Here is a 24,522-nt window from a genome sequence, read left to right as displayed (position 1 = left end):
ATGTTTGAGTGCAACACTGTAGGCTTATTTGGCAACACTGTAGGCTTATTTGGCAACACTGTAGGCAATGTAAGAGATGAAGATAAAGTAGCAATAAGTTGAAGCAGGAAGCTTCAAACCACTATAACCCTTATCAAGTATTGACACTTCACTCAAGCGTCAAATATGTTTGCCATTGATAACCGTCAATGTGTACAAGACAAACAATAAACACAGTCAACGCCCGGTAACATGTGCGGATCATTTTTGCACCTGTGCAAAAGAGAAAATGAAAAGCAACTTTCTCAGATCTCTTTATCACAAAAACTATTAACAAAAAAAACCCCCTGCACACTGGCCATTTTGCATTCTTCGACTGAAGCATTCTAAATTAATAGGATGCTCTGAAATATTATGCAGTTTAAGATTTCAAGTGTTCTTTTCTGATCTGATCCAACACACCTGCCAGGGCAGGTGTGCAAAAAAAAGCTTCATTACAACCTGAAATGGGCAGCAGATTTCACCCACAAAGGAGATTGGGAAAATACCACCAGAATCCAGAGGATATAAAATGGAATGGGACTAGAACAAAGAACAGGCTAGGACTAGGGTCCAACCAAAGAAAGGGGTGGGGGTCACGTAGAAGGCCTTTAAAACTCCCCCTCCATCCCGTCTCCAGTTCCCACGTAAGATCAAACTAGCACGCATGTGTGAGGGGTAATGCACCACAATCCGCTGAAGATCAGATACTGAAAAAACCCAACAATCCAGCTCACATGAAGTTTCCAGGAATGCCATACAAACTCCCCCCACACCCTCATGTTTGAGCCCTGCTAACCCACTTCAATCATCCAGGGCCCAGGTCTTGACATTTGGCCCTCAAACAAAAAAGTAACAAAAAAGCAGGGGGCTTATTTGTAGGGCTTTAGCCTAAAGCCAGTGTGAGGGGGGGCGGTTCATGCAGAAGGGACAGTGAACCCGTTCACCTGCGAGGATGCACGCCAATGTGTTGCGGCGGCCATAGTGCATTCATTTGTTTATAATTGTAATAATCACATGGTGTCCTCCAGCTAAGAGACTTTAGCTCTATTCAAACGAGCAGAGCTGCCTTGTTGAAACTGGACAATGCTGATGTGGCAGCTTTAAGAAAGCAACCCCCCCTCCCACACACACACACACACACACACACTCGCTCGCTCCCAGTCTCTCCGACTTAACTCAGGTTTTTACCGATGTCGCATGTGCTCGCGCTATAGTCCTTTCTAAGCCACTTATTATTAAAAAGGAAAAATTATCTATGAAAAACCCCGGACACCAGATTCGCTTGGCCAAACAAACACTTGTTTCAGGATGGGAACATCCCTCCGGTTCTTTCGATGGGATCAGGGTGTAAGATTTCAGGGCCGCCCGGAAAGGGCCCATCCAATCCTCTCGACCTTTTCGGTGACACTCACCGGAGCAAGAAAAGGGTGAGTCTGGCAACCTGTGCCAGTCCTCTTCACACAAACACGTTTCACTTTGAAAGGAAGCTCACTAAACTATACCAACCCTACTGGCAAAATATGCTATTTATTTCAAATTTCATCTTATAGTCTGGCTTGCCAGAATGCGTAGTGAGAGTCACATGGCAAGCTATTAAGAGTAGTTCTTGCAGCACGCCGTTTTTTTTTCTTAAGAGTATGGTTGTCTTTTTCTACCACGAAAATGAAGCCATGTGATTCCTCATTGGGAGGTTCACTCTGGAATTAACTTATTGAATTAAATTTTACATCACATGTCATTACATATGGCTAATGCTTATTTTCCCTCAAGCAACCGGGATATTTAACCGGGCATTGGTTATGAATCTATAGTGGGGTTAGGAGTCTTGCTCAAGGACACTACAGCTATGAATGATATGGGATTTGAACCATCAACCATTCCGATTCCAAGACCAATTCCCAAGCAGCCGCAGCTACTCCTTATCCCTGGGATGTCAAACTCAAATCCAAGATCTAAATTTTAGCCCCTGTGAATTTAAGTCGCAGGCTGAACACAAAAGATATTTCTTAAAATGAGCTAAAATTGTGCATTCACGCAAAGTCAAATTTCTCATCACTCATAACACTCATATATGGTAGCCTTAATGTGTCCAAGTCCACCTTGGACACACCAAATTTCAAGTTCAAGTCAAGTTACTTTACATTAATGTTGTACGTATGTCGGCCAACTGTAAAACCTTTGAAATGATCTCGTCGCAGGACTAAATAAAATGACCCTTCATCTCATTTAGCGCTCTTCATGACCACCATCTTGGAATACCCAACTGCTTCGCTAGTGAGCACCCATGGGAACAAGCTTTTTCCAGTTCAACAACACCCCTCACCCCACTCATCCTCGTTCACCCCTTAACATACTCCCTTCAGCACGTTCTCCTCAGCCTGACTCACTCTTCTGGCAGCGGGGAGCAAACCCCAAGCAGGGGGCCAGACCCAGACCCAGACCCAGACCTAGTCACAATCTTTTTTTGGCCGTGAAACCAACGTTAATAAGGGCAGAGTGGGAAGCAATAGGTTGGGTAGGGGGGCGGTGGGCACATGTGGGAAAGTCATCAAGGACACACTGACCTCGCTGTCCTCAGACACTGTAAATCACCCAGAGACACGTGGCACGAGCCCTAGAAGCACCTGGATGAGTTATGCAATTTGTGATGGGGAAACAAGTCAGACAAACAACAGCTTGGGACTTTCGGCTAGATATCACGTCTGATGTTTGCACATCACGGTGAAAGCATGGCACTCGGCACGATAGCGTGGTGGTGGCATTTGGGAGTGACGGAAGTTCAACAGTTGACTGATAAAAAAGCCTAGCCTACAGCTCACAAGTACAGAGGGGGGTGTGTGTCCCTCCACTGTGCCAAATAGCAGGGAGTGGAGCTATTGTGGTGCCGTGACGGCTTGGCACTAGTGTTGGATCGGCTAAATAATAGCCACTATCTCACTTTGTCCTCTTGGCAATAAAACTTACCTGGAAAAACAAAAGTGCTCGTTTCCATGGAGCAGTTTATTCCATTGTAAATGTGTTGAAGCAAAAACAAACTGCCTCAACAATGGGCTTATCAGGAGCTTTCAATTTGGTCTAATGGTGCGAACCTTTTTACTTTCTCTTTATATCCCCAACACTACACCAACTGTGAGTTACCCTGAGATACTGCCTGAAAACCCATGCATAAAGTAAACCCTGAATGTTGAAACGCTGCAACCAGTAAGCAGTTAAGGGTGAGTAAGTCTATCCATATGCAAACACACACCCCCCACTACTCATCAGAACATATGCATGCACACCCACAAACGTGCATGCACACGCACTCTCTGAGTCCCTGCCTCACACACACACACGTTCCAGCACACCTGTTGCTTTCCCACACAGCCCAGTACACAGCTGAGAGGCTGAAATCTGACCCCCCCCCACGCCTTCTCACGTCCCAAAACACCCTCATGAAGCCTGAGTCCTCCCCCTCCCTGTCCGTCACACACACACACACACACACACACACGCACACACGCACGCACACACGCACACGCACACCTCAGGGCAAAATGGCCTTCTTCCTGCCTGCTGCTGACACCCCCCATTGTCTGTCTGCAGGTTGCACGCTCTCCACTTTCTACACACCGAGTCAGATTGGCAGGGCGGAAGGAGAGGCCTCTTTCTAGGTCCTTCTTACAAAAGCACATGCACCGGCCCCTACTCCATGGGGGGTGGGCTGGGGAGGTGGGGGTGCAGCTGGGGGGCTACTGATGCAGCTGCTGAGGGCTGCTACCTACACCAAGCACATGTTTCTGACCACCATGAGTAGCCAAACTGTATACTCCTACACCGCTGGGTGCAAACTAGAAGGAGCAGCATGGGTATCACGTCTGGTCTGTGACTATTTAATATGTGGAATATTTCATTTTTTATTTTGCCATGAATTGAAAAATGTTATTATAAATGTTTTTTTAATATTGTGTATTGGATATCACTGTCAAACTCCTGAGCATTGTCTGGCTAATTAAATGATAATATGATAGTATATACCAGGGGTATTCAATTAAAAGTCACCTAGGGTCAGTTTTTCAAATTCCCTCCAGTGAAGGGGCCGGACATAGAATTTGTATAACTGTGAGCAGCACAGTGTCTGAGGTTAGGCCGCGCAATAAGCTAATAGCTGTCCAGACAGAACAGATATTCGGTTCTCTATTTCTTTGTAGCTTTAGGATTATCTACATATGACACTGTTTTAGATAAGATTTCACGCTCATATGAATGCATAGTAGAGATATCCCCAATCTGAAGTTTTAGTGATAGCAAATTATACACGGCCACAGACAGCACACACATTTGTTTTCATTTTGTTCTGAACTTATGGGGGGCCAGAACCTGCCCATCCAAGGGCCGCATCTGGCCCCAGGGCCCCCATTTGATTAGCCCTGGTATATACAGTAGAGCCTACCACCACACTAATAATGTGTGAAAAATGTGACAAGTGACTAAGTCATATGCCCATCTTTTCACAGTATTCATGACAATGACATTAAATGAAAAGGCAATTGTGCTGATGTGGCATTGGCGTGAATTCTCGGAGAGGAAACAAAATGGGAAGTGATGCCAAACCACGACTCAAAACACTTCAGAGAACCCCACGTTAAAAAAATGGCATCAAGTCCCAGCAGTACTCACAGAGTTCACACTTCAGGCCGAAAGCCTTGGAGATCTTGTTGATGCGGACCAGAGGGGTGTCTCCGATCCTCCGCAGGATGTTGGGAAGGATGGGAGGAGGCTTTGTCCTTAATGGGAAATAGGACATCACAGTTATTACACACTGACTCACAAATTCTCTGTGGCTTATTGATGAATTCATAGTTCATAGATCAGCAATAAACAGAATCAAATGATAAGCATTTTTTAAAATGAACCTTTAATGTGTTATTTCAATATCCTTAATCCTTAATTTCCCTCGGGATATATTAATGATACTCTACTAATCCTCGTCTTAAAAGATGGAGGGAAGGACGTTTATATTGCTCAAGTATTGGATAGGGTACAAGAGACGCCATAAAAGGCACTGCTGAAAGCAACATTTAAAAAAACCTATAATATAAACATTACTGCCACCATTATACAAAGTCATGGTGAGGAAAACAATCTAACTCAGGGTGACATTTTTAAGCTTGTAAGATTTCACAACCGCTCGTATTGTGACACACAAGTGAGTAATTGCAGCAGTGTGAATGAGGAAGTGGGAGTAGCTACTGTAAGTGAGTGTGATACTGTAGACTTGCTACATGCCTAACCGGTGTGGGTAGTGGCCTGGCAAACCAAAAACCAACGCCAGAAAAACTGCTGCGTCACCGTGATCGGCAATTTTGTGTGAGATGGGTGTTGCCTGCCTTGTGCACACGGCAAAACACACTTACAGCACAAAGGCAAAAAAAAAAGAACTGTTTAATAATGACTGGGTGAAAAGGGAAAACGTGTTCGCACTTGAGCGTTTCACCTAAATTGCCCTGAGTGAATGACGCAGTCTGAGCAAAGCTCTCTTCATCTACCATGCAGAATTCTGTGCTCAGCCTGCACGTTTTATTGGTAAAGACCATAAAAAACTATATACATAGTCTGTGTGGATATTCTTATTCATTCAGGTCCTGTTATTCAAACAGTTAACCAGTTTCACTTCTTCTGTAGAAAACTGAGACATTTGAGACAGAAGCAGTGTTTTTTTTTGTAAATAAAAAGGTAGTTACTTAGGTACTACTACTACTACAACTATGAATACTAGTAGTACAAGTGTTAGTAATAGTAGTAGCAGTTCATAGTCGTTATTTTAAATAACTTATTTACAAAATCCCTCAACCCCTGGCCTGTCGTCCTACCTCTCTGGGTGGGTGTGAGGGGAGCCGATGTTTGGGCCTCCCAGCCTCCATGTGCATCTGCTGGCCAGGTCGGGACGAATCCATTTCCTCTCCAAGGGTGACTCTGCCTCCTCCTCCTCCTCCTCCTCCACGCCATTCTCTGTGTCTCCGTCCTTGTGGTGCTTCGCCACGCCGTTGCTCTCTCCGTTTGCGTGATGGCCGTTGGACGACGACGTGTGATGGCCGTTGGTGGAGTCGCCGTTCAGGCCCATCATTTTGAGGTCCCCGCCCCCACTGTTAATCAGGGGTGGCAGCTTGGACTTGGCGTCGGCGTTCAAGATGGCCTCTGCCATGCCATTGCCCTCGCCCTTCAGGAGCATCATCTTGGCGGCGTGCGGGCAGACGTGGGCCAGGCCGCCATTGTCTTTAGCAGAGGGCACGGAGGGCATGGCTTCACCTGTTTAACCAACTTCCTGCAAAAGAGGAAATACAATCAGAGATGGCATTCAGGGATGGCAACCTGCGATAGAGATGGCCAATGCGAGATGCGTGTGATGATATGCGTTTGGTTGGTAAAAACAAAAACCAAAACACTGCGGGCAGACACACAGACAAAACAAACACAGGCTGTGACACTTCATTGCAATACCTGAGGCCTATACTACAAAGCTGGTTCAGGATAAGTTAAGGTTAAGTTAAGAGGTAAATCATCTAATAGAACAGCTCTTGTATTAGATGATTTACCTCTTAACCTAACCTAAACTTATCCTGAACCAGCTTTGTAGTATAGGCCCCAGACCTCTGGGGACCAGGGGACCATTCCATCAACGGCGCTAACCCCAAATCCGAGTTCAAGTCGGTAAACTGCGCTATTTTTAGACGCACATCCGTTCCATCAGTCTTGCTAACCTGAATCTCAGCTGAGTTGCCACGGTAATTTATGCTCCAACGTTAACCTGGTAGCTCCCAGGTTTAACACCAGGCTAAATGAATCAGTGTTGCAAAAAACATGAACCTGTAGGAAACAGCTGTCACAACGGGCACGTTCCGCTTGATTCCCGCCATCATTTTACGAGATCAAAGCGAACCAGTCACTCTATTTTAATAGTCTATGATGTGATAATGCCAGTAAAAACAAATAGTTACCATTGTCTTTCATTTCGGGGGATTTCTGATAATGTGCACATTTTTAAAAGCTTTTATAGTGTTGATTTACTAAGATGAAATTGGACAATTCCTTTCATGAACATGAAGACGTGAAGGGCCCAGTGGGGAGGTGCGGTGCGCTGCGCTGCGGTCGACCGGGGTTCGAGTCTTGCATGGCGACATATTAGAAATGAAAAGTTTATGACATACTTTTGCCTATTCTCTCCTTTGATGTCGCTTTGTGGCTGGCTTCATTTGCTGTCAAGCAATAGGTCTACCAATAGGCCTACCTTAAATGTAGACCTTTAGGCTATTTTCAGCATAGGCAATAAAAAAAAACGTCTTCACAACCACCATGGGTGGACTGGTAATCTGGCATACAGGGCATTTTCCCGGTGGGCCGACAGTCCCCAGGGGCCGACATTGTTGTTTTGTGGTTGTTTTCCTTGGAATTGGCTCACAAATTAGAGGGGCAGGCCCATTGGTTCGTTGTTATATAGACAGTGGATTCAGCCAGTCAAGATATACCGAGTATGAAAGTGGCCTTTGAGTGCATGTTTGGGCCGATCGATGCCAAAATGCCCGGGCCACTTTTCGGTCCCAGTCCAGTACTGATAACCACCTTGCAGACGCCGATGCTTGGAGTTTGCATTGCAATGATTCAATGATCTCTGCCTAGCGTTTTACCTAGTCTATGCCTTAATTTATCATAAAACAAATTCTTCTGAAAGATAAGATTAAAACACCTTAGATGATGCAAGCATTTTATTTTTGCGCATTGAAATGATGGCAGTCGAGGTTCGGACGAGACTCTCCCTTTGATAATTGAGTTATGATCTGTCATTGCGCATGGTGGGAATTGAACGCCGGACTCTCAATCAGAGTGCGGTTGCGTTACCGCTCACCTACAGATAGTCGCCTAATATCTCCGATAAAGACTTGATTTGACAAGGCATGCCCGAGTCTACAACATGATCGCATTTTCGACAATCGTTGATATGGACTTCCCATGTACAACGTGCACGAGCGCAACGCCAGCTTTGATGAGCGCGGCTGAAGTGAAACTAGCCAAGACACAGCTGATCCTCAGTGGTGGAACGGCGTCTGCCTCAAGTTTAAGCTGCTGTTAGTTGAAACTCCGCTTTTGCGCGTAAGCGCCACTGAATTCAGCACCAATGATGGAATGGTCCCCTGGTAACAACAACAACAACATTAAGCTTATATTCATGTAAACCAAAGAGCAAAGACAGACACAATGTTCAGACACTGGTTTTATGAGAAAACACCAAAACATGTAATTCAACAGACACAATGCTGTATTGCGCAACGCAAAAAGCAATCGGATTGTTTTCACTGGGCGGCAAAGCTATTGTGAACGTATGTGCGTATAAAGTGAGCCTCGTGCCGTTACGCAACAGAGACAGATCAGGACAAGACTCCGCCGTTGCAGAGCCAAGACACTGATGGGCTGCCAAAATTCCTCTCAGAGTGCGTGTGTGTGTGTGAGTGTGTGTGCGGTGGAACATGGACCGAGTGAATAAGCTACTACACGCCCTCAGGCGTCACCCCCACCCCCCCTCAACACAGACTTCCAACTATAACTAGAAATGCATTCTCACAGAAAATGCTGGAAGCGGGCTTGCCTTTTGGGGCAGAGATGAAACAAAGTACTATTGAGAAAACAAAGCTAAAAGAAATCTTGGAAAAACTCCATCCACCCAGTCAGAAGTTATGGGCCAAACAATTCAGCCATCTTGGATTCAGCCATCTTGAAAGTGTTGTAGCTCTGCGTTTTGGGGATATACTAAATGACATACATGGTATTTTAAGTTGGCTAAGGAACACTGCATATGATAAAATTTTGAAAATCAACATGGCTTCGAGCGGGATTAGAACTCACAACCTCCATATCTGTAATCCAACCCCTTTGCCATTGATATTAAATGACATACAATACATGATATTTGAAGTTGGCTAAGGAACACTGCATATGATATCATTTTGAAAATCAACATGGCTTCGACTGGGGTTCGAACCTCCAACCCCCATATCCCTAATTCAGCACATTTGCCATTCATACTAAATGACATACATGGCATTTTAAGTTGGCCAAGGAACACTGCATATGATATAATTTTGAAAATCAACATGGCTTTGACTGGGATTCGAACCCCCAACCTCCATATCTGTAATCCAGCACATTTGCCATGCATACCAAATGACATACATGGCATTTTAAGTTGGCCAAGGAACACTGCATATGATATAATTTTGAAAATCAACATGGCTTTGACTGGGTTTCGAACCCCCAACCTCAATATCTGTAATTCAGCACATTTGCCATCCATACTAAATGATATACATGGCATTTTAAGTCGGCCAAGGAACGCTGCATATGATATAATTTAGAAAATCAACATGGCTTTGGGCGGGTTTCGAACCCTCAACCTCCATCTCTCCAATGCAGCAGCATGCATTACCACTAAGCCAAGCAGCTAATTGTCATGCATAGTCCAGCAAGACTATATTACATTGCATTGCAGAGCTGAACAATAGGCTTCTAGAATGCTTGCTCGCACCTGCTCGTTAAGAATGGAATCTTGAGACAGTGACAGTTGAAATGGAATCCTTCACTGGCTGCACCTGTTGTGATTGACTGAAAGACAGTTAGTATTGAGCCTTTAACAGGGGAGAAAATGAGAATGAGTTTTTTGTCTTTACAACATCGTTGTAAAAAAACTAAAAGGAGTTGGCACGTGTCCTTTTCACAGATCGGAGTCATGCTTGTGATCTCTCTAACAGTCTTTGAATGAAGTTTATAGGTTAAAATTTTCAGGCACAAATGGACCTCCGTGTGGGACATGCGCTGATCTCTTGAAAAAGGCACTTTTCAAAAGACTGGGATTCTCCATAGAGCCAGGCCTGTTTTTTTTACAAACCTGCCATTTAAAAAGTATTGGGAGTTGGGAGATGAAACTTTCACAATTTGGAGACATGCCATAGAGCTCGCTAACAACGCGTCAACTAAATTTCTAGGTGAAAGTGTTGATGTTTTATGACCGAAAAAGCCTCCTACACTCTAATCTCTAGAGTGGCGGAACTGTCGTTCATGAAGGTTCCACCATGGTTTTCAATGGAGACCCAGGCTTTCACAAAATCGCCAAAAACGGGAAAACGACAAGAGACACGGAAAAGCCTATTAATATACGCGATCTCTAAGCCGAGCCGGTCGTTTTAGTGTTTGAACGGTGTCTCTATCTCGAAAGGCCTAGGAGGATATCCATTTTCTATTTTTGCTGCCCCTGCACAAGAGAACCAATAATAAATAATTAACAGGACTTAGAGATTACTATAATCGGGCCTTGCTCTGCAAGAGCTCTGCTCTTGCTCCGCAAGCCCGCTTAATTACACACCCACACCCTATGGAACCACAACCAACCAACAGCCCCAAGCAGCCAGGCACTCTGAGCACATCCAGGACCCCTGGCCAAATTGAAAACAGAGACGCGCGTGTGCTCAAGTACAGCTCGCGTAATAAACGTGATAGAACAAACTTGCTGGCACTGAGCACAACCTTAAACGTGTGCTCAAACGCGTGCTCGTGCCACGTTTTCAAGCACGCTGTAGGGCCCTTAAGTTCAACTCACAAACTACTGGTTTCTCATCCAAATTGTTTTGCCCTTTTTTACAGAAATGACACCACAATTTAGCAACAAACTGTGCATCAGGATTGCAGCATCTCCCCGTCTTATTATCACATGGAGATAACATAATATCCGCAAAGCCAAGCGCACCTAGTACCTAGTAGGCAAGTGGACAGGAAACCAACTGATACAAAAACACTTCAATTAACATTTACAATGCTATTGTAAATAAAACAGAGCCATGACCTGTAACTGCCTAATGGAATACTTATCTCCTCCCTTCAAAAACATTGATAACGTCGGTTGTACTACTAGTCTATGGCCTATGGCCTACAGCCTATGGAAATAGCTACTGAAATATTGATAGAACTTTAGTTAGCATTAGGTCTGACTCAAAATACTCTCCATTAGACTTGACTTCATACATTCTTATGATTTGTAAAAGTTAAAGGTGTACTGTGTAGGATGTGACCAGAGTAGGTACTACAATTATGCTGCTCATTGAAACTTTGCTGCTTATTGCCAAATATGATCTTTACAGTGCATTTACTAGTATGGCAAAGTACAGTCATTTTTGCTGCTAAAAATGTCTATTTCTGGAAATTCAAAATGGCGAATCATGGAGACGACCCCCTTTTTCATGTATGAATGTGCAATTTTCCCATTCATAATGAATACTTGGAAATTGATGGTGGTGGTAAGTATTCATGAAAAAGGTAACATTAGTGAATGGGTAACATGAATTCTGGAAATAAACAGTTAAAAATCTTACACAGTGCACCTTTTATTTCCATCCCCCCATGCCAGGTTTGGCCACACGCACTGTTACATCAGCCAGACACGCATGGAAATGTACCCTGATGAGCAGTGGCGAGTCAGCGCTGCCACGCGTGCTTGTTAACATTCCACGGAAAAGGGAAATGGTCTCTTAGAGCAGGGAAGGCGACAGGGGGGACGAAGGGGTCAGCTGTCCCAGGCCCAGGGAGACGGGGGCCCAATTGGGTGATTATTATACAAAGTGGAGGGGGGAGGGGGGAGGGGGGTTTTAAGATGACATTGCCTGGTCATGGTCATCATTAGTCTTGTCCTATAGTACAATCAACCTCTTGCCAACAAGTGTCCAGAGCAGCGAGGGAAAGAGAACTTGAAATAGTGGCAGTTGTCTTTGCAAAGTAATATGCAAAGACGTGCAAAGTACTGTATGATTGAAAGATGACTGTGTACTTGTACCATATCAAATCAGAGTAACGACCATTTTTTTCTGCATGTAGAAAAGAGACAAAACAAAAATGCATTATTTTCCCAACCGATAAAACAAAAATGCATTATTTTTATCACGAATGAGCAAAGAAAAATGACCGAAATGAAACAAGAAACCAAGCTGCCATATTCACCAAAACATTACCTTTTACTACAAGACCACTATTTTTAAACAGGCCCTTAACATTCAGATGAGCACATTTGAAACCTGAGCAAGTACACACACACACACGCCCACATGCACAAGTGTGTACATACACTCAGTGTATGCGCGCACACACACACTCTTTTCAATATATGTTCTATGTACGTCTTCTGTTGCCCAGTCTTGCACTTTATATGTCTGTATGTGTATTGTATAGGTGCTCTAGGTGTAATGTATGTGTAATGTCTATGTCTAATTGTCTATGTCCACACCTTGACCAGCGCATGTAAAGAAATTGACAATGAAGCAGACTTGACTTGACTGACACACACACCTAGAAGGTTCCACATGTCATTCTAATTTCTAAGCAGTCTGGTGCTACTACACAGTATTACACAGTTACATCTGCCAATCTCAATGCCATTAAGGATTTTGTCACATTGCAGGATCCTATCCTGTCCAGAATTGAAACCACGATTTCCAGTGCAAGAGGAAACTAGGAGTTGGGCTGATTTTTTTTAAAAGTTAGACCCAATCTCAGTATGATGAGTAATATATTTTTTTGATTTCTTGCTGCACTAAATTATTTTCTTGTCCTTGGTTCAGTGCTCACACATTCACTCACCTTAACATAGCCTAATCTTATCTTCATCTGTAGAGACCCTCAAGGTATCAATACAGAAGGGGAAAAGTTTGTTTGAAAACACCCTCAGAGATAGGACCAAAATGTTGAGCTGGAGCTAGAGATAAAGACATTACTCTTCAGGGCTGTTTGAAAACAAAATGGGGATGCCTTGTGTCACCGTGTACACGTTTCATCTGTTGTATGAGTAGGCTTACAATGATTTAGCTTCAGTTTCACAGTGACATAGAGGCCCATCACTTAGGCAGTACAAGTAGGCCTAGTAACACAACCATCCAATGATCTACCCATTACACCGATTTATCGTGTTGCAGGCTATTCATGGAACCTTTCAAATTCCCTACCAAAAATAAACCCACAGCTGATGGTAAAATGGATGTCGAAAACATTTCACCATGCAATGTAGTTCAATTCCATGTAGTTCAATTGTTGTCAGAACTTCAGAATGATACACTGTAACAACAGACATCCGCCCATACATCCTGTTTAGGTCACATTTTTAGAGCTCGTGCGCGCGCCTCCATTTCTAACTCCAGTCAATACATCACTTTCATTCGATATCTTTTAACCAACACTTCACAAATACACAGCTGCTTCTAAGGGTTTGGTTGTGGGATGAATGAACATCCTTGAACCACACACGTGTATTGCTTCAGATAAGACCGTCTTCTCCTTTAACTAAGCTAATCTCGGAACAGTAGCCCATCTTTAAATAGGTTAAAATCCCACAGTGTGACCCATTTAATACCAGAGAAACAGCCTAACGTCATATTTCCAACTACAAATTTAATTTCCATTGACTGGTCTATCGTTAGCTAACTGCCTTGACTAGCGACATGTAACAGGCAAGGTTATGATAACTGCAATACCCAAAAAAGGTCAGGCGAGAAGACTAAAGGATATACAATGAACAAGTGCCACAATGTTAAATCACTCACTACCAGTAGAATGCTGTTTGATATCGGTGTGTTTTTCTGAATTAACTAAACCACATTTTAGGTCCTGCAGTTAGATGATGCAATAGCCGCATCCACAAGGGGTATTTTAAAGATGCTCAGACGTGACGTAGTAGGTATTTCATCATGCTCATACACGCACTTTATCCCATCATCTGTGCCATACATTTCCAACTTCATCCATTAAGTCTGTTTATAGATTACATTTGCGCACATATAAATGTTTTTGGGGGGATGGTCATCAAAGAAATGACAAAAGCCCGAAGCCATCTGTCTCATTTGGCATCAAACATGCTGGATGAGAGGATGCTGTGTTCAACTTGAAGAAGGATGAGAGAGAAATCAAGTCAAGATCTGCCCTGAGCAGAAACCAACTTACCTTTTCTTGAAATCAATAAGTGGAAGATAACAGGCGTGCGGCGACGGCGAGCTTTTGTAAAATGAAAAGGAAACACCGCTGCCGGTCGATTCACATGCGTTAAAGACCCAAACCGCTGTCCAATCCGCGTACAGTACGCCTTGCTTGGCGTAGGCGCTGATTTGCTATGACGGGGGCGTCTGTTGAATTTTCCCCACCAATCAATGCGTTGTCTTTTGTCGCGCCTCCCTTTCGACCGCCCTCGTTCATCCACGTTTTTTGAGATTTTGGGACTGATGGTAAACAAACCATTTCCTTCCAATAGTGGTCTCATAATTGAAAGAAGAAGAAAAAACACACACAAGGTCATGCATATCAGCCTAGGATAAACAGATGGTGAAAGTGTGAACTGACTTAGATATTCCAGTCTGTTTGCAAGTGTACATGTGAATCTTTGTAATCCTACACTGAAAGTTTGTATACACGTTTTTAACATGTAATGCTCATTTCCCCCCACGCACTACTGCCAGAATATCTTGATGTAAACGACTGCCTGTGCCTGGCGTCATCAGAACAGAACAGCTTTTAGGATGTCCGCACGTGCATGCACTCACTTCTGAACACAGCATCCATATTAGGTGTGATAACTCCCCACTTTCTGAATCTGGACTGTAGGCTAATCTAATTAGACTTTTGACAAGTAGGAATATAGTACCCACTACCCAGTACATATCACCATAATGAAACTGCAAAGGAACGTATAATTGTCTGTTTATCATAAATGCAAGTGGTAACTAACAACACCATTCTCCCAGTTAGTTTCAGTATGAAATGCAACCAAGGAAATAGTGGCACTGATGGGAATCGTGGGATTGCATCATTTGTTGGCAGTACGAGTTACTTTCAGTTTCTAGTTTCTAATAAAGACACAATTCTTGTGTGCAAATGCCCAGATAGGCCTACACAGCACAACACAATCGACAGGTCTTTTACCCTGGTGAACTTCCCGCAAATGTCTGCAGTGCTGCCTGTCCCTAGAACACAGACAAGCTCTGCCATATACAAATCATGGATGGGCAAACGGAAGCGTCTTCCTTGTCAAATTTAAGACAAAAGATGGAAAGAATGCGGGCATCCATCAAAGACAAACAGTGCTAAAACGTAAGGGGATAAGCAGCACGTAGATGAAGAAGCACACACTGAACATCATTCAGCAAAATATGCTTATTTTATTGAGAAGTCTTTCCTAGAAAAAAAGAAAAAAGAAACAAGAAAAAAAGGCCCAATAAAAGATACAAATCAAAACAGTTACATCACATTTTTGGTCAGGAGGACGAGACTGCTACCCAATAGTGGAAAAGGGGGAGTTGTTTTTGAACTTTTAGAATCTTCCAGAACGCTCCCGATCACGTGACCTCCTCCTCTCCCGGTCTCTACCCCCCTCTCGTCCTCCTCCATCTCGTCCTCCTCGTCCTCCATCTCCACCTCCTCTGCCGCGATCTCTGGAACGAGAGCGACGTTCTCTTGATCGAGACCGTGAGCGGGGCCTGTAGAGCAGAACACACAGATGAGTGATGATGAGCATTACCTCACTAACCTGATGGACCACATGTTCACTCACTTTCTTTGACTGTGTACACAGCAAGGTTTGCATTAGCCTCGCCGTGGGTAGATTTTCATTGGGCATGGCTGGCTCAGTCACAGTTGCTTCAATACCCAGACCTTTCTCCTCTCACAACAAGCAACATAATCTTCCCTCGGTTTTAAGATCGGTCAACTATGCATTAAACCCATTACGACCAAATGAGTTACCTTTAACACTGTTAAAGGTAACTGTGCACAGATGCTGCAGCCGATCTCAAAAATGAATATATCCACAGCTGTGTTTCCTGGACTTAATAGGTTAACAAGTCTAAACTATGGCATTGTGGCGTTTTGCAGTAGAACTTATTCACTGGCGTTATGACTGTGGCACTAGTAAGTAAGATTTATTTATGAAGCACATTTAAAAACAGTGCAAAACTGACCAAACTGCTGTACAGTGTCCATCTAAAACAATAATTAAAAAAAAGCATTTTCGAGGCACAATAAAGCATTTTAGCAGAAGTTAGCAGAAAGAGAAACGACAGCGGACAGGAGCTCACAGAGCAGACGGCAGACCGACAGTTGCCTGATTATCATAGACTTGCAATCGCGATTCGATTTTTCAACGCCGCCGAAGGTGTTGCGTCACTAGGAGGGCACAGCCTGGCTAGCCCGACAGACACACTAGCGGCATCTTGTATGAGCCAGGTAACAGGTACAGTAGCACTAGCCTGGCTACACTTCGCTCCGCAGACCCAAAAATACAAGTGAAACACAAAAAGTCCAGGTGCTGTATCCAACACCTTTGACATTCAAATGGAGCCAGTTGAGAGGTTAATCTCTGGGTCCAGTGAGTTTTTCCTTAGAGGCGGACAGGGGGAAACCTTATACTGATCAGAACAGTCCAAGTCACAGTAACCGGAGCCAGTCTTCTGCTGCTGGTCAACCCTTGTTGTGCTCAAGAGTAGCAGAGTCAACTTTGTATTTAACCCTTTCATGCAGAGGCTGTCATAACATTATTGTCCCCAAATTGGTAATGATCATGTCTTAATGTGTTACTTAAGACTCTCTATAATGTGATTGGAGTGTTCCCATCTGCCTGAAAGGGCTACTGCATTCTGACTCAGTTCTTGTTACAAGTTTGTCATTACCAGAAAAGCAATGCCCAACATGTAATGCAATACTAAAACTATGAGCAGTGTCGTAGTGGTAGTGTAGTATTATTGTCTTATGCATTTGTATCATGTTGCATTTAGTTTCAACGAATACTTAAGCATTTACAATAATAAATTATGACAAAATTGTACATTTCCAGGATTTGCCATTGGAAATTATTCATCCAATTATTTTTAACAGCACACTTTGCAAAACTCATCAGGGACCAACCAAAAGCACTGACGAGTAGAGACGGTCAATGTTTAATGTGGCGACTAGAAACGAGGTCAGCCACTGACATACAATCCCTGCTCTAACCAGCATTCTTTACACGCACGACTTTAAATCATTTCTGAGGGGGTTTAAGCCCAGTCTTCTGACTCCTGTTAAGTCTGTTGACACCACTGACACCCTTTAGCAGCTCTGGCACACTGACATAAACAGCTTGAAACGTCTTCATGTCAGGGAACTCTGGGGTGGTGTTATGATCAAAACACCCATTAGTGTGAATAACATGAGGTTTGCCTTCCCTTTCATAGTTACCCAAGTACCCCCACATTTTGACGGGGAGAGAGAGCCAAGGAGAGAGCGGGAGAGAGCGAGAGAGAGAGCGAGAGAGAGAGCGAGAGAGAGAGCGAGAGAGAGAGATGCAGAAAGACAGAGAGAGAGAGCGAGAGAGAGCGAGCGAGAGAGAGAGATGCGAAAGAGAGAGAGAGAGAGAGAGAGAGAGAGCGAGAGAGAGCGAGCGAGAAGAGAAAGAGAGAAAGAGAGATGCAGAAAGACAGACCTCTTCTTGCGGCGTCCGTACAGCTCTCGTCTAAGTTCCCGGGAGATGGGCTTCAGGTGCATGAAGTTGCAGAAGCCGCCTCGAGTGCACTCCCTGTAGGCAAGAAAAGAGTACTACAGTTAGTGGCATTGGAGTCAAGATCCACACTTTACAACAACCATGTCTATGAAGATTCTCACAGCTTAAACCTACACTCTATGGATTTACCACACATATTTAATTCTCATTCAGCCTTAACTAGTGATCTTTCCCCATGAGCTATGGGTATGGTTGAATACCAGGAACATCAGATGATTTATTTTATTAACATTACTGTCTTTATTCATTGCATTGATACTGACCCCATCTCATACTGCCGACAGCAAGCCTCCCTGAAGTCTGTGACTGGGGATAATTCGGCGTGTATGGCTTGACCGTTAAACCAGCGGTTATTCAGGTCAATGACAGCTTTCTCTGCGTCCTCTTCACGACGAAACTGCAAGGGAAAAATCACACACAGCCCTGGTTAATGTGTAATGTGGGTTCAAGTGAACACTTGTGCTATGATTGTATTCCTCAAAACATTGAGACTTGTCATGTAGTAAATACATTCTAGACAAAAAATATTTATATTGGAAGCATTATAATATATATTGATCTTAAGGGTGATTTATTGATTAAACATAGTTTGTTTACGCTTTCAGATTTTCAGACAAAAATTGCAATAATCCTAGATCAGTAGTTTCAAGGGGTCCATTCAAAGGATTCACCATTTAAAACGGTCTATTTCATTCGATAGTGTGGTGTCCCCCAAAACAGAGAAGACCCAGGATGGGTGGATGGTAGGGATGGGCAATAACCCACTACTACTCCCTTTTAAATGGCTCACCTTTACATAGACGTTCCCCACCAGGTGATCACCAAGATTGTCACACACGTTCATCTCCTCCACCTCGCCATACTTCTCCTCCATCTCCGAGAACACTTCCTGTAGAAGGGAGGCATCAGATGCAAGACAACTTAGACTCTCAGGCCAGGAACATGCCTGCTGCAGTTATACGCGTGTGCGGGCACTTCAAGCAAATTTTGAATTAAACTAGACATCTCTCCATGTATTTGTTCCCACAATAACACAAACTTGTTTATAATGCCCATTCTCACCGAGAAGTCAAGAGAGACGTCTAATTTCAGGATGGAGGCTAATAATTGTCTTCAGCTGTAAGTGCACTTACAGTGCTAATGTAATTACACCACAATTACATGATTTGACAGTCTATAACCAGTCATTCAACTATATCTAATGAGGTAGATACACCACTTTACACTTACTTTATACACTTCCCCTAAGACATACATGACCGACATGCATAAAAAAACAAGGAAGGACATCACTTGCACTCCAAGGTGTATAGTGCCCATATTTAACATCAACTCAGAATCAGTCAAACAGAAAAATTGTCAAAGTCCCAGTCATTTGTACGCACCACAATAAAAAAAAAAATGGAAACACGTTATCTTCAGGTTCACATTAGCCACTAATACATCACTGACTGTCTGTATAAGTGGCACATAAGCTGTGTTAAGCAAAATCAATCCATTTGTTAGGCCTGTATTCACAACTAGTTTGCTCACTGTCAATAAGGCCATTATAAAAGATGCTATCGTAATTAAGACCTAGTAGGTCCTTAAAACATGTCTTATGCGTCACTTGTGCGGAGAGTAATTAGGCAAACATTAGCGGTTAACATGTGAAATCTATGTTTTTTAAGTGTTACAAAGAAAGAAAGAAAAAACGTCTGTGAAGTATTCTATTCTATATGTCTAGGCATACAGACATCCACAGCCATACAGCATTTACAGTGACGTCATACAAGAGAACAAATTTGCTCTTGGAGCAGACAGGGAGCCGTATAAACAGTGCTGGCGGCCACTCACCTCAAAGAAGTCATCATAGTGCTCCTGCATCTCCACATCGCTGACGGCACCTGCACACACACAAACGCTGGTGAGTGACATACCGGACCACTACAACCTCACACTCTACTAGCCATCAATTTCTTTAGGTTAGACTACACACACACACAGACATACAGACTCACACAAAGGCAATTGCTGATCATGGTTAGACCAGCAGTTCCGAAACTTTCCCACCCACACCCCCTTGTGCATTTCAATGTGGTCCAAGCACCCCGTCAGCAAATGGTTTTGGTGTGCTGATGGCCACACAAGTATGGCTTCACTGTGCTATGAAATAAATAGAGCACATGACAGCAAGCTGTGTATTTTTAATGTGCTATGGGACAGCAAATGACAAATCACATTATGCCCAGTCATTTTGGGGAATCCTCATTTCCAATAGACATTACGTTTTCTTTTGCCATCATGTCTAGGAATTATACATTCCACTGCAGATGGACCCTTCCAGCATACACTTCACAATGCAATTTAAAACCATACATGTTACAATGCTGTATAAAAACACACATATTCCACATTGCCCCATTCAGCTCGTGCACCCCTTATGGCAGGCCACACGCACCCCAGTTTGGGAAGCCCTGGCACTACTCTAGAGTTCGCAAATTGTACAGATCAGTCATTCCAGATGAACACAAAGAACATAAAGACAAATAGAACACACTAAAATGGCCATTCCTACTCCATATATGCAGGCACACAAATGTTTGTTTGTCCTTTTTCCACGGTACATTCACCTACAGAGAAGGTCCCTTTACAAAGTAAACAACAGTTAATGTCCACATGATGTAATGTCCTTACTGGTATATTGACCCATTAAAAGCACTACAAACTATTTGATTTTATGACCCTCTGAGTGAGTGTTACTATGTACTTTGGCTGTGAACCTTGCAGGAAGCAATTTCCATTTCATTAGGTTGGGCAACATTAGCGGAGTGTGCAACACAACATACAAGGTCTAAAGTATGTTAAAATGGGTCAATGCTGCGCTGGAACGGAATGGCACGCATGCAGGGAGATTTCGTATCTCCCTCAAAACAGATGCATGTTTGACTCGAGTTGAGATGCCCACTCTCCTTTTACTTCTCAGCACAAATATACAGCTACCTATAAGCAGAAGAAAATTGTTCTAAAATGAAGTAAAGTCCAGTTGGAGTTGAGCTGCACAGCATTTAGACTGTGAATAAGGGACTTTAAGGGAGAGCATTTCAAGCTGTGCAAAGCTGTTTTTTGAGGTGGCTCCAGAGAGGCTGATCTGAGAATGCTCTGACTCCCGAACTTGAAAATGTTGTCAAGTTCATTTTAAGCTTCAAAGTGATAAATGGCATTGATGCGCCATCTACGGGCAGCCAAGTCCAGTGTACATATTTCTATGAACTAGGGATGGGTGATATGGCAAAAATGTCATATGACAATTTAACATAAAATCTTTATTCCAATTTTTTTCCACAATCTTCCATCGAAAAAAAGGTATTTTGTATACATGCCATTTGTGATTAACAAATGTAAACACAGTGATGACACTCATGAAGTACATAATTGAAATACAATAATGTAAAGAATGCCCACCCCTACTATGAACATTATATTGAAGTGATTAGGGATGGCGAAAATTGAAAAAAAAAAACCTCTTAACCGGCTACTGAGACTCATTAACCGGTGGTTAATCTTAAATTATACAACGTTCGTGTGGCTGATATGCAGAGCACTGATTTTTTTAAATTTTATTTTTCACATAAGCTTTTTTTTTTGCTGCGCAGAGAGGACCTGCCATGTCCAGTCACTGTTGCCAGATGGAAAATGCTGAATTATCGTACTAAAACCTCAAAATTAAATTAAATTTATGTTTTTTGGGTCTTTTTGGGAGGAAATTATTATTATAATTATTACAACCGGTTAACCGGTGGCAGAAAATTTTAACCGGTTAAAGTTGATCCGGTCGACTATCGGTTAAACGGTTACCGGTTAACATCCCTAGTAGTGATACATCCGTGGGAAAAACACTATTTTACTTAAGGACACACACAGTGCAAATCAAGCTGCACTGGACTATCAGGTGAGGTGAACAAAATGGTGACTAAATGCTGACTGTAAGTTCATCTTGTATTGTATTATACTGCTAAACGATTAGTCCTTTGGTAATCCAAGAAGAGGAAGACCACATTCACTTACTCAACCAAGCTAGACAGCCAGACACACACTGATAATGAACTGGCCAACTAAGAACTGAAAAGATTGTTTTTTTTTTCTTTTCCTGAAGACTTAAGTGGATTCAGCAGACCATGGCTATTTGCTACATCATTTGCACCATTTGAAAGTTTATGATAGGGTAATTCTCTGTGTTCTTCCTTTCGCTCCTAAACTTCACTTGGACATCTTTTTTCTTCTACTTCCACACTACTGACAAGCTTGTGTATTGAAGTGTGTAGCATGTACATTTTGAAAGTTCCATACCACATCCCCCCTTTCAGAATCAGAATCCTAACATATGGCATTATACCATGACTATCCAAAGTCGGACTGAACCTCAAGGTCTGTTGGTTTTTAATTTAGAAGTGAGGAATAGGAAAATGCCACACATGACTGTTCACGTAAATTCAAGATTCAATCTCACGTAAACAACATCTGCTGACTCAAGATGTTCCTAGAGTTCTGAGGCCGTTTTAGGGGAAAAAAAAGAAGAAAAAAAAGCAAGGTGATCATATACAATACTCCCCCCTTCCTTGTACTGTACTCTAAACAATTTGTGTAGCTTAAAATTGAAGTCTGCAATTTGCCTTTGTCTATGCACAGGACAGTGAGAAACATAATTTTGACTCCTTTAGTTTAATACATAAGAAGACCTGGACAATAAAGCCAACATTGACTTTTGACTCTGGCACAACCTGACACAGGATGCAGAACTTTATGCAGAGTTGCATGGAATGAACGCCCATAAACACACCATATTCATCTTCTCCCGCCACACTGAAATTATAGTCTGCCAAGATATATCCAATCCACGGCAACGAAATAACAGAAACATGCAAACACAACAAAAGCACACAAGAAAGAGAGCATATTAGTGCAAAACGAGAACTTACTGCACACGCCATCTGCTGACTGAGCAGAGTTTTGAGGGTTTCGGTAAATGTTCAAGAGGGCAAGGGTCTGGAAGAAACAATCATTCAAATTAAGAGCATGGCATACAAAAAGCTACAGATAGTCAGCCTACTGGCTAGCTAAATGCTCTCAAATAATTTTGTGCCACTGGAAGAGAGCAAATTAAAACAACGATTGAAGAAAATGAGAGTACAAAAAGTATGCAAAATACAACATTGAAGACAATATACATGCACACCTGAAAAAGGCAACACAACAACCAACACACATGGAAATTAATGCAGCAATAACAATACAGTAACGTGAGATCAGAGCTGTCAGTCTCTCTCTCTCACACACACAGAAAATGAGTCACAACATCATATTTAAAGTAGATGGTAAGTCATATTAACTGATCAGATGTGTAATCAGCAGTTATAAGTTAAGTTTTCCAGTTATGCCAGCCTTCCTTAAACCCTTAAGCCTTAAAGCCTTGACCACAAGCAAGTTTCTTCCGCATCACATGTTCATGCCCGTCAAGGGATGCTCACCTGGCTGAAGGTGGGTTTGTTGTGAAGTCTGGAGCATCGGTCTCCATGTCGACAGGCTCCAATTTTGAAGTAAAACGAACAATTTACTCTAAAAATGTAAACATCATAAGGTAATGTTATAACAGATCATGAACAATAGCCTATTGTTTACGCTCACAAAGAACGCATATTTCAAGTCAGTACCACAAATCACAACGAAGCACAACCAGTCAGCTAATCTACAAAAAAGGGCAAAACAGCTGAAGAATACAACGGTGTTGTGTATGACAAAAATGATTGCATCTAGGTGAACATACGACTCAGACCCACCAAGCTTCCAGGGGGTCTGGGCAAATCAATGAAGGCTCACCAACGCGCATTCTGTGCTAAATAAACATTTAGCCACACACGGGCAGAACAATGGCAGTGATTGTATGCACGGTAGTCGTGGCTCACAAATTACACAGGAATAATAAGTAAAGCATCAAGCACTGAAAATTCCTATAAACCAGCACGCGAGTTAGCTGAACTAGCCGGTAGCTAGGTTCACGTACAAGGCTGCACTTCTTGGAACTATAGCCTGCAAATTAGCCCCTGCTATACAAATCATTCACACGAAATGAATGGTGGTCGTATAGTTTCCTCAACGACGTGTATTCTTCCTATTAAAATGGATTGAAAAACAACTTAATACTCGTACTACTTACTTGTCTTTTTCTGTTCCAAAAATGGAAGCCAAGTATTCCGCCATGTTTGAATTCGTCTTCAGACGTCATATCCGCCTCCCAACTACTGATTCATTTCACAGCACAGGGATTCACCCACCCAGACCTTCCCTTGGCCCTTTTAAATCATGGACATTATACATCATTCGTGTATATTTAAATGTGAAAACTAATCCGTTTTAAACTTTAAAACTAACCGGGGGCTTGGGCTATTATTCTGAAAGAGGTTGTATAATGTTAGCCTAAATTATATCACATTCTGCAGGTGGTGTCCACAAACTATTTTTCTGTTTTCATCCTCTCTGACTGATGATTTTGGTCACATTTGCATTTTGGGCTGTAAGCACAGGCCCCACATGTGGGTGTCAGGCCCTCATACCTAGGCCTACTGATAATCATCTTTCTTTCTTTTGTTTTTTTAAATCATCGACTTTCAAATATCCTGCAATGCTGAAGGTGTTGTGTCAATAGGAGGGCGTCGCCTGGCTACCCCATACCCTCCTCATGACCTTTTCAGCAAATGTCACCACCAGTGTTGCCAAATTTGTCTATTTCCCGCCCAATTGGGCTGCTTAAGATGGGCGTCTGCGGGTAAAAATGGTGTTTGATCGTGTTTTCCCTGCTGATTTATGGCCATATAAATCAATAGAATGTAGTTAAAATTGGGCGGCATAGTGCTTCCAGGCAGGTTTTGAGCATTTTG

General features: G+C 42.8%; 2 protein-coding genes across 4 annotated transcripts in view; both read right to left on the bottom strand.

Annotated features, from left to right (window-relative positions):
- The window catches only part of LOC134461223 (cystathionine beta-synthase-like protein), a 29,161-nt gene extending 15,005 nt beyond the window's left edge, over positions 1-14,156 (bottom strand). Inside the window, exons 1-3 of one of the 3 annotated variants that reach the window (XM_063213998.1) lie at positions 14,026-14,156; positions 5,874-6,325; positions 4,681-4,787 (exon numbers count right to left, since the gene is read on the bottom strand). In XM_063213998.1, the coding sequence (XP_063070068.1) occupies positions 4,681-4,787; positions 5,874-6,301 (535 nt within the window). In that variant the 5' untranslated portion in view covers positions 6,302-6,325; positions 14,026-14,156. The other 2 variants (XM_063213996.1, XM_063213997.1) reach the window with 2 other exon arrangements.
- Positions 14,157-15,213: 1,057 nt separating this feature from the next.
- Positions 15,214-23,900, bottom strand: LOC134461228 (splicing factor U2AF 35 kDa subunit-like). Its single transcript, XM_063214004.1, has 8 exons — positions 23,802-23,900; positions 23,116-23,203; positions 22,567-22,633; positions 19,445-19,494; positions 18,399-18,497; positions 17,872-18,005; positions 17,531-17,623; positions 15,214-15,551 (listed from the first exon to the last, which is right to left on the bottom strand). Exons 1-8 carry the CDS (start codon positions 23,843-23,845, stop codon positions 15,386-15,388), a joined length of 741 nt encoding a protein of 246 aa, XP_063070074.1. The 5' UTR covers positions 23,846-23,900; the 3' UTR covers positions 15,214-15,385.
- Positions 23,901-24,522: the final 622 nt, after the last annotated feature.

The sequence above is a fragment of the Engraulis encrasicolus genome, chromosome 13 (assembly GCF_034702125.1).
Source record: "Engraulis encrasicolus isolate BLACKSEA-1 chromosome 13, IST_EnEncr_1.0, whole genome shotgun sequence".
NCBI lineage: Eukaryota > Metazoa > Chordata > Actinopteri > Clupeiformes > Engraulidae > Engraulis > Engraulis encrasicolus.
The sequence above is the reverse complement of the archived record's forward strand: the minus strand, read 5'-3'. Positions and strand labels throughout refer to the sequence as shown.